Source organism: Amblyomma mixtum, chromosome 10 (genome assembly GCF_055824585.1).
Source record: "Amblyomma mixtum isolate Tamu chromosome 10, ASM5582458v1, whole genome shotgun sequence".
Taxonomy (NCBI): Eukaryota; Metazoa; Arthropoda; class Arachnida; order Ixodida; family Ixodidae; genus Amblyomma; species Amblyomma mixtum.
The window spans coordinates 33221379-33240408 of record NC_143021.1 but is presented as its reverse complement, the minus strand read 5'-3'; the positions used below and the strand labels follow the sequence as shown (position 1 = coordinate 33240408).

Below are 19030 nucleotides of genomic sequence, written 5' to 3'. Positions count from 1 at the left end.
CAGCCGGATTTCTTCACCCCGTCGATCCACCGAAGACCCCTTTCCAACAAGTGGGCATGGGCCTCCTTGGTCCATTTCCGAAGTCTTCGTCTCGGAAGCGTTGGATAGTCGTTGCGACTGACTGCCTCACACGGTACGCTGAGACGTCTCTTTCCAAAGGCACTGCTGCTGAAGTGGCGCAGTTCTGCGTCCGCAACCTATTCTTGCGTCATGGAGCACCCGCCGTTGTTGTTACTGACCGCGGAACTGCTTTCACGGCCCGCTTAACCCAGTCCGTGATGACTCTGACGCACACGAGCCATCGACCTGCTACGACGTATCACCCGCAGACAAACGGGTTGGTAGAGCGACTTAACCGCACACTCGCCGACATGCTATCAATGTACGTTGACGTCCAGCATCGAACTTGGGACACCATTCTGCTGTACGTAACGTTTGCGTACAACACCGCCCTGCACGAAACAACCCGACTGACCTCTTTTCAGCTTGTCTTCGGTCGCCAGGTGACCACGCCGTTGGATGCTATGTTGCCCGCCGACCCTTACTGCGACTCTGACGCTGACCTCGACGTAGATACCTTCGTTCAGCGTGCTGAGGAAGCGCGTCAACTGGCCCGCCTGCGAATCCACCGTCAACAGGAGACTGACGCCGCTAGGTAGAACTCTGGGCGCCGTTTCGTCAGTTATGCGCCCGGCGACCTTGTGTGGATTTGGATACCTGTTCGTCGCCGCGGGCTCTCTGAAAAGCTGCTGCGCCGATACTTCGGCCCTTACGAAGTAGTGCGCCGCATCAGTGATGTGACTTATGCAGTTGTTCCCGCCCCGACAGCTTGTTCATCGCGCCGGTCGCACCGAACTGGAGTCGTACACGTTGTTCGCATGAAGCCTTACCACGACCGGCTACCTGACTGAACTGCGGTCCACTGCAGCTGTGTTCTACCCTTTCGCTGACATTTCTCTCCTAGCCGCATCGTGTCGATGCTGCAGAAGAGGGGGGCAGTGATACATGCATTCGAAGAAGAGACGGAAGTAGTGCATGCGCTAGAAGAGGAAGAAGTTAGTTGGCTCTCTCGCGCGCGCTCGAACCACTGGGTGACCGCCGCAGGTTTTTCGTCTCTGTGCGGGTGTTCTTTTTGGCGTTGCACGCTACAATATTATTGCACCTCAGCAACACGGTTTTGTTGAAAATAGATCAACTTTCAGAGCTGTATTAACGTTATCACAAACCCTTAATTCCGCCATGCATAAAAATCACATAGCTGTAGTTGTTTTCTTAGACATTAAAAGGCATTTGACACGGTCTGTCATCCTATCTTGTTGCAGAAATTAGAAAGTTATGGTTTTGCAGAGAGCTCACTCAATTTTTTTCATAGCTACTTATCTTCACGCAAACAAAGGGTAATTATTAATGATTTTAGGTCAGATATTAAAAATATATTTTGCGGTGCAACACAGGGCCCTGTTATGGGTCCCATTTTGTTTTCACTTAATATAAATGATATTCCACAGGCACTTCACTCTTCCCAATTAATAATATAAGCAGATGACGCCGCCCAGATAGTTGCTGGTGAATCTCTTCTGGAAATTCAAACAACAACAATGAGAGAACTGCAACTCCTGTCTTCCTGGTTCTTAAAAAATCGCCTAACATTGAACGTAGCCAAAACTATAGGTACGTCATTTTTCATTCTTGGTACAAGGCAACCAACAACTAAATTCCAGAAGAGGGCAAATACGGGCTGGTTGGTACATGTTTTACGAATTGGAAAAAGAGCGCAATCAAAGACGAGACACAAGAGAAGGACAAAACACCAGCGCTGACTTACAACCAAATGGTTTATTGCTACAGGCAAGGCAGCATATATATGAAATGGCACGAGTAAAAACACAAAATAAGCATGAAAGAAAGATACCGCACAACCACACAACTTGACTAAAAAAAGGCACGTCACTGATTAAGATACGCAAGTTCCTTTGAGAGTAGATTTATGGATGGGCTGCTGATACAGGTGTTACCGAGCTTTCTGATATGGCAAGCCTCCGAAATGAGCCTTGTGGTCTCATCTTTATAACGGGCGATGATAGTGGTCCCATTGAGGTGCGCTTCGCAATCTTCACACTCAGCACAGTGCACAGCAAGGTGGTTTCTGCGAGACTTGTTCTCTATATCTTTTGCATGTTCACGCAGTCTATCGTTGATGCATCGTCCCGTCTCACCGATGTAGAAACTGCCGCAAGAGGTCGGGATCTTGTAAACGACACCAACACGACACTGAACGAACTTCCGCTTATGCTTCTTCTGGCAGCCTTTTTTGCTTCCATCCTCAATAACACGCTTGCACAATCTGCTAAGTTTATTCCTGGCTGAAAAAACCAGTCTAATGCCTCCTTTGCTCACTATCTTTTTTAGATTGTGCGAAACTTTGTGCACATACGGGATGCACACTGTTCTTTTTCTTTCTGCCAGACCCGCATCGGTGTCCTTGATCTTTCGCAGACTACATTCTGCAAGCAGGGACTCAGCAACATTTGACACCATCTTCTAACCAACAACTAAATTACAACTTAATTGTAATTTGTCTACACGACTCTATGCCCACAGTGACGGGATTTGAAGGCGCAGGCTCCTTTCCCAAGCAATGTAGCCCTAGTAAGCCGAGCACCAGGCCGGGCCATAGCTTGTACCCATTTTGAGAAGACCGGTGGGTACCCGGCCGGTGGCGGGAGTCGAACCCACCACCTCCCGAAGCCGACTTAAGTTACACCGACGAAGCAAACAACTAAATTACACTTACTCTATGTAGCTCGTTCATACAACTAGTCTCGTCTTTCAAATACCTGGGAGTTATTTTTGATTGTCATTTACATTGGAAAGAACAAATTAACAATGTATGTAAAAAATTAGCTTCCCGATGCCAAATGCTCATTAAGGCAAAACATTATTTTCTGTACGATGTATTACGCTCCATATACAATTCCTTCTGCCATTCACATATCAGTTACTGTTTTGAACCTTTGGGCCAAAGATATAAATCTTACTTGTCACCTTTATTTCGTCACCAGAAACGGGCACTGAACGCGATAAAATCTGATTCAGATCACTCTAGAAGCAACATTTTTGATGCTAATCAAGTACTATCGTTCCCATCCATGCTTAACTATAAAATCTCGCTCTTGATAAACAGCATAATAAGCACTAGCTCTCCTCTTCCATTAAGCCTTTTTGCCCTACCTTCCGTTTATACAAGACAAGCATCTAATTGTAAATTTAACCTTCCAAAATGTAGCAATGTATATGGTCAAAGCCGGATAGAGTTCAATGGAGAAAAAATATGGAACGGATTGCCCATCGAGGTAAAAGTAACCAGAAACTTTGAAATGACTTGTAAACTGCGTTTCAAGACTAATCAAGTTTTGCCTGAAAGTTTTGTTTTGTGAATTCTTGACACCTCATTTTTCTTGGTGCTTGGTTTTGGTATGTCTTTCATTGTATTCTGTGTATTATTTTCTTATTTTTGTGTTTTTTGTATTTGCTATTCTTGGTATTCTTAGTATTCTTCTTGCAGTCTGCTATCATATTCTTGTTTTTTGCTGCGTGTTTTTTGTAACCTGCACTATTCTGTATAACATGATTAACTTTTTAGTCTTCTGCGCTCTGCGGCTGAACTGCAAGATATTTTTTTATTGGACACGTCAACTACATTTGTAGCTATCGGTCCAAACAGTGTTTGTGTGTATCAGCTGTTCTCGCAATAAAGTTTCTGTTACAAAAAAAAGGTATCGTTTCAGTCGGTCCAAAGCAATCAGGCGATAATTTCTAACTTGCGCTCCAAACATTCTACAAGGATCCTACTGCGGATTACGGACTAGTGTGAACCACCATAAATCAGTTAAATTACGCACCGAGCGACGAGGATGCAGACTCTAATGGAAGGTCCGGTCTATCAACAACCGACATGGCAGCTGGAGGGGTTTTATTGAAGCAACTAACTTAGAAGGAGGAGGAGCGCATGTATCCTACAAGGTTAACACAACTTGGTTCAGGTTGCTTCAAAAAGCCAGTTTTAGAACGTTTTATATGAACCTTTCCCGAAGCTTGAAGCATGGGGCGTCTTTACAATATTTCTTTTCAAGCGGCAATGTTTTATCGGTTTCTGTATAGAATACTTGCGCTTACTGATCAGATGTTCTGGGCTTACAACATACAATTTTCATTCAGTAGTTCGCGTACGCATTGCTTTTTGCAGCAATTTTATGGGCATGGTAAGGATCTAGTGTGTTTTTGTATTTAATAACGAGATAGTTCATAACCTACCCGTTAAAATCTAGCTATACGCGGATGACTGCGTAATCTATCGTGAAATTCACAACTCCAGTTATCAGGCTCTACTTAATAGTGCCTTAGCAAGGGTTGCAACATGGTGCTCAGATTGGCAGATGTAAATAAAAACAAAATAATCTGTTGCGATGACCGTAACACGCGAGAGGCAACCATTAAATTTCTCATATTCCATAGGCAGCAGCACTCTCGCAGTGGTAAACAACTATAAATACCCAGGCTTAACCATAACACCGGATCTAAGGTAGAATGAGCATATATCGGAGATTATTAAGAGCGCCATGCGGAAATTAGGCTATTTAAGAAGAACTCTTCTACAATGTACAAACCAAGTTAAACTAACAGCGTACAAAACCTTAGTTCGACCAGTAATAGAATATAGATCAACTTTTTGGGACCCGCCCACTAGTGGCAATATAGACAAGATGGAATCTGTGCAAAAGAAAGCACCAAGGTTTATATACCGATCATATAGTTGGCGTACTTGCGCGAGTGCTCTCGTAAAAAAGGCAGGTTTACACAGTTTACAAAAACGGCGTCAGTATGATCAATTAAAATACATGCACTTGTTGTTTCATGATAAACTAGGTATCCGAAAACACGAGCACATAGAGCCTGTACACCGACGAGCCACCCGTTTGCAACATAGCAATAAACGTAAGATTATTCCTTTTACACTCAAACCTTCGCTAACTCTTTTTTTCTGAAAACGGTCCCTGAGTGGAACCGGCTTCCAGACAACATTGTAGATTGCCCTTCTACTGAAGCATTTATGAATGCCATCAAGTTGCAACTAACGATTACGGAGTGTTTTTGCGATTGCTTTGTGTTTTTGCACGCAACCATGCGGCATCTATTTTTGCTCGTGAGTGCATCTTATTGGTTGCGAAAGCAGCTTGTTGTGCTTTGATTTGTTTTGCGCATGTCACTTATGTTTTTTTTCTTATCTCCCACTCCTGCTTACAGCCTCACCTAGAGGCTAGCAGTACTGTGTAAATAAATAAATAAATAAATAAATTGTATCTGTACTGGAAATAGATTTACAAGCATGCTAAGCAAACCCAGTTCTCATTCCTGAACGTTTAGACGGGACTTGAGATCAATTGTCACCTTGTCGCTGCGCTCACAACAGCAGACAGGAACAGGCCAGTGAACCCTGGAAATTCCTTCAGGTACGTCTTGATGTAAAATGGCAGAATCTGCTTGATGAAAACGAAGCGCTTAATTCACAGTAACACACACGGCATATTTAATTCATATCTGTCACTAGTCAGCTTGAAGGATATGTAAAATAGTTTTAAAAAAGGAACTTTAGTACACAGGTGCAGAAGGTGCTTTTTCTGTGTTGCTTAAGTTAAGGCATTGGCTAGAAACTTGCCTGGTCACGGCTGTTAATGGCGCCAGATAGTTTAGGGTCACAGCCCTGAAACCACAACACCACGGCAACGGCCATAGCCAGTTCTATAGTGTAGACAGTGGCGAGGAGAAGAGACCCCGTGAATAGAGTCCTGGAAATAAAAAGCAAGGAAAATAAATACTTGAGGTCGCTTAAAAGGAGAAGTGTTTTTGACAGAGTTTCAACGATCGATACCACACTGAGTCCTTGAGCATCTGCGACAAGACTTAGCCCTATATGAAGACTGATGTACAAAGTAGTTTCTCCATTTTCAATACAGGAATATCTCGCAAAGCTTATTTGGCCTCGAACCTCCAAGCACAATGCCTGATTGAGTTGAACGAAACGCTAGGAAGCACCACCTAAATTTAACAGCATTGTGAGCAGAACACGCCCACAAGACAAAAACTGTGCGTTTTGAATTCGTTATATAATTACGTGGCGGCTAGACGAAAAATGAGGCGCCATTAACGATGGCAAGCAGATGATTTAATGGGCGCTGGCCTCGCGTGAACGCTCCGATAGGCTAGCTGCTGGCTGCTGAGACATATTTCCTCTGCGAAAAATAGTAACTTGACATAGTTCGCTATAGGGAAAGGCTTTTCAACGCGCCACCAGGCGTCTGCGGTTGACAAATAGAGGTTATTGAACCTTCTGTTAAAATCTTCGTGTCTGCTCAAACTTCGCAAGCTTCGAAAAGGAATTGTGTTTTTGTTTCCAACCTCAAGTTTCCCGCATTTTTAGGGATTGAAATTTACCCTTCAGCTTAGACAGAACACCGTTTCCTTTTAAGAGTGTAGCAGGTTTTGGGTCATCAAAGCTGGCTCATTGTTGCCCTGCTAGACTGCATTTTGTAAACAAAACGAAAACGAATAACATTTTTCTCGATTTAATCCGTCACCATGGGGGTTTATTCTTATCCTTACCTTTGCGCGCTGGCAAGCGTCCTGGAAGCAAGGCACCTCTGCATGACAACCTGGTCCATGCTCCCACGGTACATATTGGAAGCTACTGACGAAAGCACTACCCATGCGGTCTCGTCATGGGTAAAACTGAACTCCGAGCTTCAAAAAAAGAAAAAATGACGTGCTTTCACCATGACTTCTTACAGAATTCTGAGAATACCAATATAATGGAGAGAAGGAAAAAACTTTCCCAACACTATAGACTCCACCAGAAGCGGCTGCTTACAACCCGCATCTCCGGCTTGGCTACCGCGGCGTGTGCCAGCTGAGGCGTAGGTCACTCCTCAAACGCACACGCGATAGATCCACCGATAGTAGCGAATAGAAAAACCCTTGGGAATTCCTGAGACGAGATGTTTTTGTTGATTCCAAGCCAGGATAATTCGCGGAAAGCAATTCTTGTTGGAAGTTGTTTCCAATAGCAATGTGCAGAAATGTACAACCGAGGGGAAAGCCCATTTTTTTAATATACCTATATTTAGACTTGTAGATTTGAGCTTTGCTTTTTGAAAATCCGGAATACTTTTTTGTTTTATTGCAGAACACAGTTTTGGGCTTTTTTTTTTTTTTGCTGGTCGAGGTTACTTCCACAAGAAGCAGAAGCTTCTTGTGGAGGTAAGGGTGTACTTCAAGCTTTTCCCTACGCTCTTCCACGTAAATTGCAGACTTTGCGGAAAGGCTTTTGATTTGTTTCCGCAAAGATTCATCCACCGCCACCGAAACCGAAAGGGGAGACACGGACGCCGTCAACCGGTCAACCTGCCCCAATAGAATTAACTGCATCACGTGCGGGCTACTTTTCTTTAGAACATTCCTGAAGCACAGATTGCAGGTGCTGCTCTTCACCAACGTAAAATGTGCTGGTTCATAAGGCCAAAGGCCTTAATAAACCTAGGCCCATGCTTCCAACAGGTATTGATCGGGTATTGATTGCGCTCTGTGTGTGTACGTGTTTTCTGTCTCTGTCCGAGTTTTTTTTCGCGCAGTTTAATCATGAATGAATAAAAAGACAGTTCTAAGTCTAAAATCTTAAGGGTTTTGTCACGCTCTATCTGTTCGGTAAAAGCCAGGCTCTTATAAGAGGTGCTAAAAACATTTAAAATCTTATCTGCCATAAGGGTAAGCTCATCAGTTGGAGCTAAATTATGAAATGAACGCTGGCGCAACAAGGACACTAACAAGAAAGGGACACCACATGCGCACACTACCAACTGTACGCATGTGGTGTCCCTTTCTTGTTAGTGTCCTTTTTGTGCCCCCGTTTATTTCATCATGCACCAACTCGCCCCTCAGGCCGTTATTCAGGAGCTAAATTACAATGACTGAAAAATTCAATTACTGAATTAGTTGTTGGCATTTCAATTTTAAAGCATAAAGTAATGCAACGTTGAAATCTTCCTTTTGAAGGGTAATAGTGTGATAATTTAATTTGATTCTGCGTTGTCATTCCAATCGCTCTTAGGTTCCATGAGGATATTCGTGGAGCCAAAAATAAATAAATAGTACTCGAGGCTGGCCGCCCCGTTTAATTCACTCACAGTTGTTAGCACTGTACGCTTCCAGTGCCACGTTCTTGTGCTTTTGCCACTTTCATGCATGATTTCAAGGTGGTTGAGGAAGCCTGAACTTCTGAATCATGCCGTCTGTAGCTTCCATGACTCCAAAGTATTTAACACTGCAAGTTTCGGCAAACTGTACACAGATTCGCTTGCTTAGTTACTGTTTGGAAGCGTTGCTGGGCTCTGTTCATTATGTCTGGTCGTCAGATGGTACACACGGGGCCGGACAGTACTAGACTTTTTAGACTACATTTTGATCAAGAATAAAAATCTACCCCTAGACACCCGCAGTGAGTCTGGATTTCTTTTGAATGCAACCATACAAAAAACCGTGTCGCCTGGTCAGTCGGGCACGTTTTCAGCAAATCCCTTTTGTAGCGAAACCTACGTTGGCCACGTACTTGCGATTTCGCTGTGGCGGTGCTAGGCGCAGAGCTCTTGCTAGGCAACCGCCTTGAGCCGTTGCCTAGACTATACATGAGCTAATACTTCCACCGCCGGAGTTAATTTTTTACTGTATGGTTTTAGGGCCTCAGAAATTATAAAAGCACGCACCGAAACAGTGTCTGACCAAAACAAAAAATCCAGGTCCGAAAGGGTTAAGAACGACTTGCTTTTATGTTTGTTTTATTCTCTGCAGCCTGAGCGGGACCTCTTCCCGAGATAAAGCGAAATTGGATCGTATGCTAAAGCCAAAGCCCAAGCGAATTTTCCTCCTAAAGATAGCCATTTGCGGCAAAAAAGCCTTAAATTTAAGGCTTCTTTTCCGCGAATTTTTTTCCAGCCAGCGCTGGTGCGAACCCTCAGACAGCTAGATCCGCTCATGCCGTAGAACACGAATAACTGCCCACCTTCTCGCATGATGAGATCCTATCGTACGACCCGGTGGGCGACGCATATTCAAAACTGGTTTATTCACGTATTCTCCTATAGCCAGATATGGTGGGTCAATGTGGCGACATCCACCAAAGCGGGGCCATTCGCCTTGCCGATATTTCGTTGCTGTCATTCCACTACGCCTCGCTTTTGTGGTCAAGAAGGGGCGCCCGAACATATTAGTTGTCTCGAGATACCCACTCACAAATATTATCCATAAAACGCAGCAAATCTTACGAATGCTTTTGACTTTGAAGAGCTGCTAGGCATAGGTAGCTCGAATTCTTCGGTCTCCAAAAAAAAAACGTCAGAAAGAGCGGGTTGTTCAAACATACGTGTCTGTAATTCAAAAAATAATGGTACCAAGCTGTTAGATATATAATGCTTTTGTTATTCATTATTATTACTATTTTTTACTGCAGGTGTGATTAAAGGGAATAACATGAAATTAGCGATTTCGTTTTTGTTTAGCGCATCCCTTATCAACCGAAATGGCGCGGCGAGCGACTAAGGACACCCAAGTGTGGCCGGCTTGCTATTCAGGCGACAGCCTTGCTTGTCTTATTGAGTGAAAAAACGTCGCCATGTGTGCCACAAAACCCACGGTGCCCATAAGAGACGGCGTCCCCATGCCGACGGTTAGCGCATTCCACTGCAACCTGATGCTGCAGCTGGTGGGGGATGGGGGCGCGGCTCGCAGTAGGGTGACGACAGCGTTTACGACGATAGCACAGCGTTGCTGCGATGGCTTAGAGGTAGATTGCCAGCTGTGTGATATCGGGTTGCACATCAGGCCGCTGCGCACGGAGCAGAAGGGGTGGAGAGGCGCCGCAAATATGGCTTTGAACACCTGTGGCGAGTAGGGCGTTGCCGGCTGCGTGGCAATGCCAATCCCTCTGCCACGTCACTTCAGCGCAAGTAGTTAGCGGCCGGTTCTGTCTGATCCTGTGCTATGGACTGCGCAACTGCGTCAACGAATTGAGTGGGCGGGCTTTCGCCTTCTCGCACGTATGCAGTCTTAAGTTTATGTGCTGAATTTTTAAACTGCCCTGAATAAACACTGCAATTTCGCAGTATGTTCCGAGCAATAGTGGATCCCTATGCTTGGTGCCCTATTCTGAAGCTCGCAAGTATTTCCAGGAAAATTTAAAGGTGGTTTGTGCTTTGTAGCGTGTAGTAGTCGAACCGAAACAGCGAAAATTAATTCATGAACACTTCTTGAACACGTAATTCACTCGCAGGTAATTAGCTATCTTGAAGAACATAACATTATCTTTAAATATCAACATGGGTTCCGCAAAGGCTACTCATGCGAAACGCAACTTGCCGGATTCATTCAAGACATACATTCATCGATTGATGCTGGCATTCAAGTAGATTCCATATTTCTTGATTTTTCTAAAGCTTTCGACAGAGTACCTCACAACCGGTTATTAATGAAACTGGCACTGCTTAATATTCACCCTCTTGTCATTGCATGGGTTAAAGATTTTCTCTTTTCCAGGTCTCAATTTACAACTGTCAATAACCACAATTCGTCTTTCAGCCAAGTACACTCTGGCGTTCCACAAGGAAGTGTGCTTGGCCCCTTACTTTTCCTAATATTTATCAACGATTTACCGGATTCCATTTCTTCCCATATCAGACTTTTTGCTGATGATTGTGTAATTTATCGCAAAATTTATTCTAACACCGATTACCAATCCCTGCAATCTGACCTGGATTCAGTAACAGCATGGTGCTCAACCTGGCTTATGCAACTTAATCATTCAAAAACTAAATTGATGTCTTTTACTAACGGAATGTCTCGAATTCAAACAGCATACTCCTTAAATAATAGCTCACTCGAGCTAGTCACCACGTATAAGTACTTAGGACTTCACCTTCATTCAGACTTAGCATGGAACCACCATATTAACCTTATGCTTACATCTGCTAATCGGTCATTAGGTCTCTTAAAACATAACCTAAAGCATGCTCCTCCTCACCTCCGTGCTCATGCCTATACCACTCTAATTCGACCTAAAATTGAATACGCCTCGGCTATTTGGGACCCTTACCAATCGTACCTAATAAATAACATTGAATCATTGCAGAACCGCGCCGTTCGTTTTATTTACTCCGATTATTCACGTAACACCAGCATCACAGCCTTAATGAAACGCGCAGGTCTCCAGGATTTATGTCTCCGCCGCAAAATTGCACGACTATCACTTTTTCATAAACTTTATCATCATACTTCACTTCATAACGACTTTTTTTCTTTGCCTCCTTCGATTTTTGACCGCCGCGATCATCCCTTTAAAGTTAGGCGTTTCACGTGCAGAACATTTAACTATGCGCATTCATTCCTACCACGCGCAATATCTGACTGGAACACTCTGCCTTCACATATCGCAACCACCACTGATCCTGATAAATATTTTAAACTTATATCTTCAATAACTACTGCTTAACTCTTCGCATACATTGTTATTTTATTTGTTCATGGCTTCCTTTTTTGCAGGGTTTGTTACTAAAAAGATTCATTGCATTAGTGTTCTGTTTGTATAATTTTAATACTGCAGTAATCTTCGTTCTTTGCCACGCTGCCATTCTTTTGATTCTTTTGTTTACTTATGTCATGCAAAGTGTCTTATTTGTGCTTTTGTTTTGATTCTTTTGCTTCCTTATGTCATGCAAAGTGTCTTATCTGTGCTTTTGTTGTTTGTTTTATATTTGTGGTTTTGTTTTATTCTGTTCAATTGCCTGTGCCCCCCCCCCCTATGTAATACCCTTTCGAGGGCCTTTAGGGGTATTCTGTATAAATAAATAACTAAATAAATAAATAAATAAATAAATAAATAAATAAATTCTTACAGGACGCAATGGTGCCTGCCGCAAAAAAAAGTACTCATGGCTCTGAAAGCTTCTTGTTTTCAACTGGCGAAAAAAAGATTAAAGTGGGTTATAGAGACAAAAACGAAGCACTAGCTCTTTCTAGTGTGAGGGCGTCACAGTTAGTCACGAGAGTGTACAAAAAGTGTAGCGGGGTAGACTTACTTCACGATGTGCCGGCGAACTTCTAACTCGGCAAGAGATTGCTCTGTACGGCCAGTTCTGTTGAGGTCGATAAACACTTTTGTAATGACAGTTGCTGGTCCCAGAAGGATGAAGAACAACTGCATGCAGTCGGTCCACACGACGCCGCGTAGTCCGCCCTGGTTTGTCGCATGAATGGCAGGAGCAGAAAGCAATTCATTACCAGGAACGAAGCACCATGACATGTCCCTGCTTTCGATTTTTCGTTTTTTAGCACAACGTTGTGACATGTTTCCCAAACGTTTCCCAAATGTTTCCCAAACGGTATGCGGCAATAGAAAAGTCGCTTGAGAAACAACGTCTTGGCTGAAGACCACAGCCTCCCACACAAAGCAGAGAGCGTGAGCACAAGTTGAGAATACAAAATGATCAAAATACGAAGACATCGGGATAGAAAACCATAAAATACGAAGTGTTCAGGCTGTAAAATATACAGAATAATGCACTTTGAAATGAAATATTCACAGAAGTAAGATAGTAGAAGAAAGTGTGATACTTTTTATCTTGTAAGAGAAGAATTATGAAATATTCGCGTAGTGTCCAGCCAGAACTTGTTCTTAAATAAATACATGAAGGATAATCTACGACTGGTGCTGCACTTGAGGGCTCTAGGCAAATACTGCCCACCTGTGGTGGTTTAAAGTGCTCTGACACAACGCAGTGCATGGGCGTTTTTGCATTTTGCCAGTACTGAAATGCGGCCGCCATGACCGGGAGTCCATCCGGCAGCCTAACTGCAAATCCGCTCAAGTACTGCGGAGGGACAAAAGCTACTTCCCTTGGTGTGGTTTTTACTCCTTATACTCTCTCCAAGCTTCCCATGCGGGTTCAAGTAGAAGGTATCTATTTTGCGGCAATTATTTCTGGGCAGTTGTGTACATTGCGCAGAAGTTGTAAACACAACTCTAAAATGCACTCTCCTGGCCACAAAGGCTAGGAGGAAGCCAGTCGGCCTTAAAATGACAGCACGTGGAGCGTTGCATTGCCAGAGGCCAGCCTCATCCCACATGCAGATCCGATCTGGTGCACCCGAACGGAGAAATAAGAAAGAGTTCGGCTCCAAAAGGGGACGCCTTCGGAGGCGCATCGAATGACGTAAACAACCCTCGTGACTTTTTTTACGCCACGTCAATACGGCCGAAAAAAAAAACGGAAGGAATTTTTTACTAATAACCTTATATATATAGATTTGGCCTTAGGGAACCTTTAAATTTAAATGTGTGTGTATATATTGCGTCTGACAGTCGCGAATATTACGCTCGGGTGCTGCCTTCTACTAGGCAGAGCGAAATAAATATTTGCGATAGTTTCTAATTCTTAAGTGGCATCGCATTGTTTAGACATTAAAATAAAGTTTGCTCAAGCAAAGCAATTGTTTGATAACGTAACAAACCGAGCATTTGGTGAACAGGGTCTTCGTGCATAGATTTTTTTAGCTTACTGCACATGTCCTCCCGTTGTGGAGAATCCAAGGGAATTGTTGCTAACATAATACCCACGCAGAACATCGCAATAGAAAATTTTCTGTGAGCACCGTTATGATGCAGTTCACATTCACACTGAGCTGCAGTGCAATTTGTCCACAAATGTATTTTTCGACTACGTAGTGTTGACCAAACAATGCTGTGCGTTTCCTGGAAGAAAAGCTTAAATGTGACCACAGCAATAGAAAAATAGAGCGCCTATGCTGAGCCCCATTCTTTATAGCACGGGCACTGGCATGAGGGCATAGGTGACATAAATGAATAGATCTCAAAGATTACATTTGCTCACAAGGTGTCTTACCAATGCGGTGTAAACAGTTCCGCACAATCCAATTAGAAGGTTGCACCATAGGAGAGGAACACCTAAAACTGAAATAAAAATTGGAGTTCAGTTGTGTTCTCTCGCAATAACGTGCGATGTGAAATGTTTGAGTTTTAGAGAATGGTAGGTGCTCTGATAAATAGCAAAAAAAACATAAAGCAATAACTTTCAACGTTCAGTTGAGAATATATTTGCAGACTAGTTACAAAAACAGGGCTGTTTGTTGTTTTTTTAGATATCGCTGTGCAATCCATGTGTATGCCACTTTATCTCCATCTTTGACAGACGCAGAAATCATTGGCTTGCTTACGCTGAATGTCATAAGTTATGCCTAATCGTTCTTACAACGTACCTGTGACAATAGTGATGCTTGCGGCGAAGATGGATAGCCCTCCAATGCTTACCTAAACAAAACGCAGTTTTAATTTTCGGTCCTTTAGAACAAATGCAAACAAACTTTGTTTAGACAGAAGCGATGCGCAAATTTTTATGATGTAATTTGGAATAAAAGCTTTGTAAACACCAGCTCCGCTGACTGAGTGGGTGGGTCGTTTGGAGGTGGGTTATAGGGTTGCAGAACCGAATCCTGGCGACGGGATTTCGATGGAGGCAAAAAGAAAAAAATACCCGTGTGTTGTCTAATGTGAACGCTCGGTAAACAATGCTAGGTGGTTCAGATTAATTCGCAGCACTTAACTACGGCTTTCCTCATAGCCCGTGCGTTGCTTTCGGGCTTTGAACCCCGAATAACAATGGTCTTGCACACAAAGATACTTGAAACATCTGTTTTTAAAAAGAATTGTAAAGCATTCGACCATTGTCAAGTTTTGAAAGTGATTCTGCGAGGTATTTGCGCACAAAATTACTAACACTTAAAAAGCCGACATGACGGATCAGTCGTTATGGAGCTCGGCTGCAGAACCCAAAGACGGGGGTTCGATTGCGGCCCCGGCGGCCGCATTTCGATGCAGGTGGAATGTTAGAGCCCCTTTTACTTTGGGATGCCAGTGCACGCTTAAGATCCCTATTTGGTCTAAATTAACCCGATTCCTCCACTGAATGGCTTTGGAAGGTTGAATATTTTCAATTTCAATGATATTTATGATACCAATAGCATGCGTACACCATACACGGTGTAGGCAATATTTACTTTTGTATTCTGTAATTGCGCTTAAGAGCGCGACCGCATTAACACATTGGACTTGCTAGAAGGTGAGCGCTTTTACTCCGCTTTCCTTATATCGCCGGTACGCTCAACGAAATCAAGATATGATGTTTCACGTGTTCAATGTTCGTAGTGCGCCGTTTCCGAATTTGCAAGTGAAGTTTACTGTTGAGTTCTTGCAGTGCGACTTGCGCAGGTGTACGCCCACACCTTCTGGCACTACTTGTTAAAAAGGCTTTTATCGTAGAAAGGGCGTATAATTGAACTCAATGATTGTTTTTTTTTCGTGAAATATGAACCGGTGAGGCTCACGGCTCCCTACGCTTCGGGGAAACTAGCTCCGCGGGCCGAGCACATGCCATCCTTCGTGATTCCGGTGCGAACGGGTGCATCCGTGTGCAACACCATCGAGTATGTCCGCAAGTTCTTGGATGGCAGCGCGGTGAGCATGCGCGCGACCCCCCCAGCGACTGGATAAAGGCCATGAGTGAGCAGCGCACAGTGGGAGACCACAGCGGCAGCGCTGCACGCGGGAGCGGCGCCCTTCCCAGCTCTATCACGGCGTGTAGCGGCATCGTTAGAGCATTTGGCGTGAGGGGCTGGAAAACTGACGACCGTGTCAGTGTAGTGCCGACGTTCGACTATCGCGCGCAGTCTTTTCCAACGAATAGCATCTTCTTGTTTTATCTCAGGCTGTCTTAGCATATCTGAGCGTATCTATGCCTTCTTTGTAAAGTCCAAGAACTCGTATGCTACTGCGGTGTTAAGCTAGTGCGAGCGCTATACTTCGGTTGGGCCACTTTGCGGTTGCATTTGCTTTCTGGTATATTTTTGTTTTGTCCCGTTTGCCAGAAATAAAAGATGTTCTCTGCTGATTGTGGGCGGCACTCGCCCGGAGATAGCCTGGCTCGAAGCCCCTCTTTCGAAGGAGTTTTCTTCAGGTCCTCCGAACAGGCTTTACGGCCTAATTCGTGTGATGGCGGTCATTTGCTTTGATGTTTAAGGAATGAAGTCTGTTGCATCAGGCTTCATATTTGGCTGAAACAACTAAAAACGCGTTCGTGTTTTTCGTCGGCAGGCCCGCAGGTCTGGGTTCCGAACCGTAGAGCGGAGTCTTTCTTTCAGAATTTCGCCTCCAACATTGCGCAGTTTCATCATCATCATCATCAGCCTGACTACGCCCACTGCAGAATAAAGGACTCTCCCACATCTCTCCAGCGCACCCTGTCCTGTGCCAGGAGTTTCCATCATATCCCCGGAAAATTCTTAATCTCATCCTCCCATCCGACTTTCTCCCGTCTCCAGCTCAGCTTGCCTTCGTTTGGAATTCAGTCCGTTAGCCTTAATGACAGTCGCATTACGTGTCCTGCACAAGCCCATTTCTTCTCGATTTCGACTAGGATCTTATGAACCCGCGTTTGCTCCGTGACCCACTCTGCCATCTTCATTTCTCTTAAAGCAGCACCTATCATTTTTTTTTTTCACTGGGCGCTGCGTTGCCCTCCATTTGAGCGGAACTCTTTTTGTTAGCCTTCATGTTTCTGCCCCATTGGTGAGTACTGGTAACATACAGCTGTTATATAGTTTTCTCTTGAGGGATATTGATAAACTGTCATTCGTGATCTGCGAAAACATGACAAACGCACTCGACTCCGTTCTTATTCTCCCAGTTATTTCACTCTCGTGAGCTTGATCTGCTTTCAGCAGGAGCCCTAAGCACACGTACTCCCTAACCACACCCAGCACTTCTCTACCAATTGTAAACTGGTGTTTCGATTCCCATGCTGTTGAGCATTTCTTTGGGTTTCCTCATATTAATTTTAAACCCACCGTTCCGCTCTCTCTGGTGTAGTCTGTCACTAAACGAATCCAGATCTCAAAGGATGCAATCAAAGAAATGCTTAGTGAGCAAGTATTATTGTAGTCAAGAGTCCGGCGGAAAGCCGTCTGGTCAGGCATGGTGATACAATGAAGTGAAGTAGCAGTCACTGACCATAGTCGCAAAAAGAAAGAAGAAAGTCGTTTCGAAACCCGTACGGGTTTCTTGTTCATAGTGAGCAGCACAAGAGCGGTGGCGAATCTATATCCGGAGAATGTGACGTCACATTCTCCGGATATAGATTCGTCACCGCTCTTGAACTGCTCACTGTGAACAAGAAACCCGTACGGGTTTCGAAACGTCTTTCTTTTTTCGACTGTGGTCAGTGACTGCTACTTCACTTCATTGCAGCAAGTATTATTGCGTATGTTTCCTGCAAGATCCCACAGCACGTGTTCCTATCTTATCGCAATATATTTCCAGGCAAACATGAGGTTGCTCAACGCTCCTTTTTATTCGCCAAAACAGGTCAAAAAGTGCAAAATGCACACCTGCAAGGAATTAAGTATCTCTATTGCGCCCTTCAGGAACATAGTTTAACGGGTGAAACTTATATTTAAAATATAGAAGCTGTTGTGATGTCGATTGTCTGGTTAAATATATTTTTAGAAGATTGCACTTAATGCGCTTGCGAAATGCGCCGAAGCCGCCACACGCAAGAATATTGGAACAGAGGATTGGCTGCGACGCCGCTGAATGCACTCCCTGACAATCCATGTCACAGAACATTGGTGGGAACCCATTGTTAGCAAGAAGTGGCCGGATTCTTATCGAATAAAGCAAACTGGTATATTTAAGGATACAAGAATACAAGAAGTTACGGATACTACAGTAAGATAACGAACGGTCGTTGACACGTAGGATGTTCGGCGGATCAGCAGAGTTGGGAGGGCTTTGCCGACGCGTCTCGTTTCGTCGGCGTCTCTGGGTCCTCTCCTGGGCCTCGCTCGAAGCATTCGTCGCTCCGTGCTGTTAGGTTCTGGGCCAGCCGAGTGGGACGCGTGCCTGCGTTCTGGGCAGCCGAGCGGGACGCGCGCCGGCGTTCTGGGCAGAGCGCTAACACGGCCCTTCCAAAAATTGCGCCAGTCCTCAGGCTCACGTTGTCGACAGCAATTCTTTGCCGTGCTGGGCGTTCTTCGCCGCGTACCTTGTGGCTTGCGTCCAGCTCGTTCCAATACGCCTTCGCTTCCATCTAGGGAGACGATGCGACTTGTGCGAAGCGCCGTGTTTGTCTCGTTCGTTTCGTTTCTTGGTCAAGGGCGTCGGGCTTGCACCGTGATGCTCACCGATACGACTGCGTCGTCGTATCCACCTGGGGACCTCATACAACTTATGCGCACTGCCGTGTTTGTCTCGTTCGTAACGTTTCTTGGTCCAGGGCGTCGGGCTCGTTGGATCGTTCCGCATCCTGCAGCGCTTTCGTCGCGCCGTTGCCTTCATGGATGGACCAGCTCGTGTTGGCAGCGGTCGCTGCACCGCAGTGTCCGTGCAATGGACGCGGGGTCCATAGTGTAGTTTTGAGCCCTTTTCGTGGCTCGCTCTCGGTGACACCGGCTGCTGCACCGTAGTGTCCGTGGCAGGGGCGCGGGGTCCGTCGTGTCGTTGGGAGCCCGTTTCGTGATCTTCTCACGGCGACACCGTGTGCTACACCATAGTGTCCGTGGCAGGGGCGCGGGGTCCATCTTGTCGTTGGGAGCCTGTTTCGTGATCTCCTCGCGGCGACACCGTGTGCTGCACCGTAGTGTCCGTGGCCGGGGCGCGGGGTCCGTCGTGTCGTAGGGAGCCCGTTTCGTGCCTCGCCCATGTCGACAGTGGCTGCTGCTCCGTGCTGTCACTCGTATCGTGTGCACCTGGCGCATGAAACGGTGACTCACTCACCGATGGCTGTACGGAAACCAGGGTGACGTCGTTCGAGGGGTTGAACGTGAAGTCGACGTTCGCGGCACGGCGCCAACCCGAACCCAG

The 19030-nt window shown here is 45.0% G+C and overlaps 1 protein-coding gene across 1 annotated transcript in view; it reads right to left on the bottom strand.

Moving 5' to 3' along the window:
• LOC149325562 (sodium-coupled monocarboxylate transporter 2-like) overlaps positions 1-19030 on the bottom strand; it is a 49946-nt gene that overhangs the window by 19203 nt on the left and 11713 nt on the right. Inside the window, exons 3-8 of the mRNA XM_089564334.1 lie at positions 14374-14425; positions 14001-14068; positions 12177-12334; positions 6661-6798; positions 5717-5846; positions 5449-5537 (exon numbers count right to left, since the gene is read on the bottom strand). Coding sequence (XP_089420460.1) covers positions 5449-5537; positions 5717-5846; positions 6661-6798; positions 12177-12334; positions 14001-14068; positions 14374-14425 — 635 coding nt within the window. The remainder of the gene's footprint in view (positions 1-5448; positions 5538-5716; positions 5847-6660; positions 6799-12176; positions 12335-14000; positions 14069-14373; positions 14426-19030) is intronic.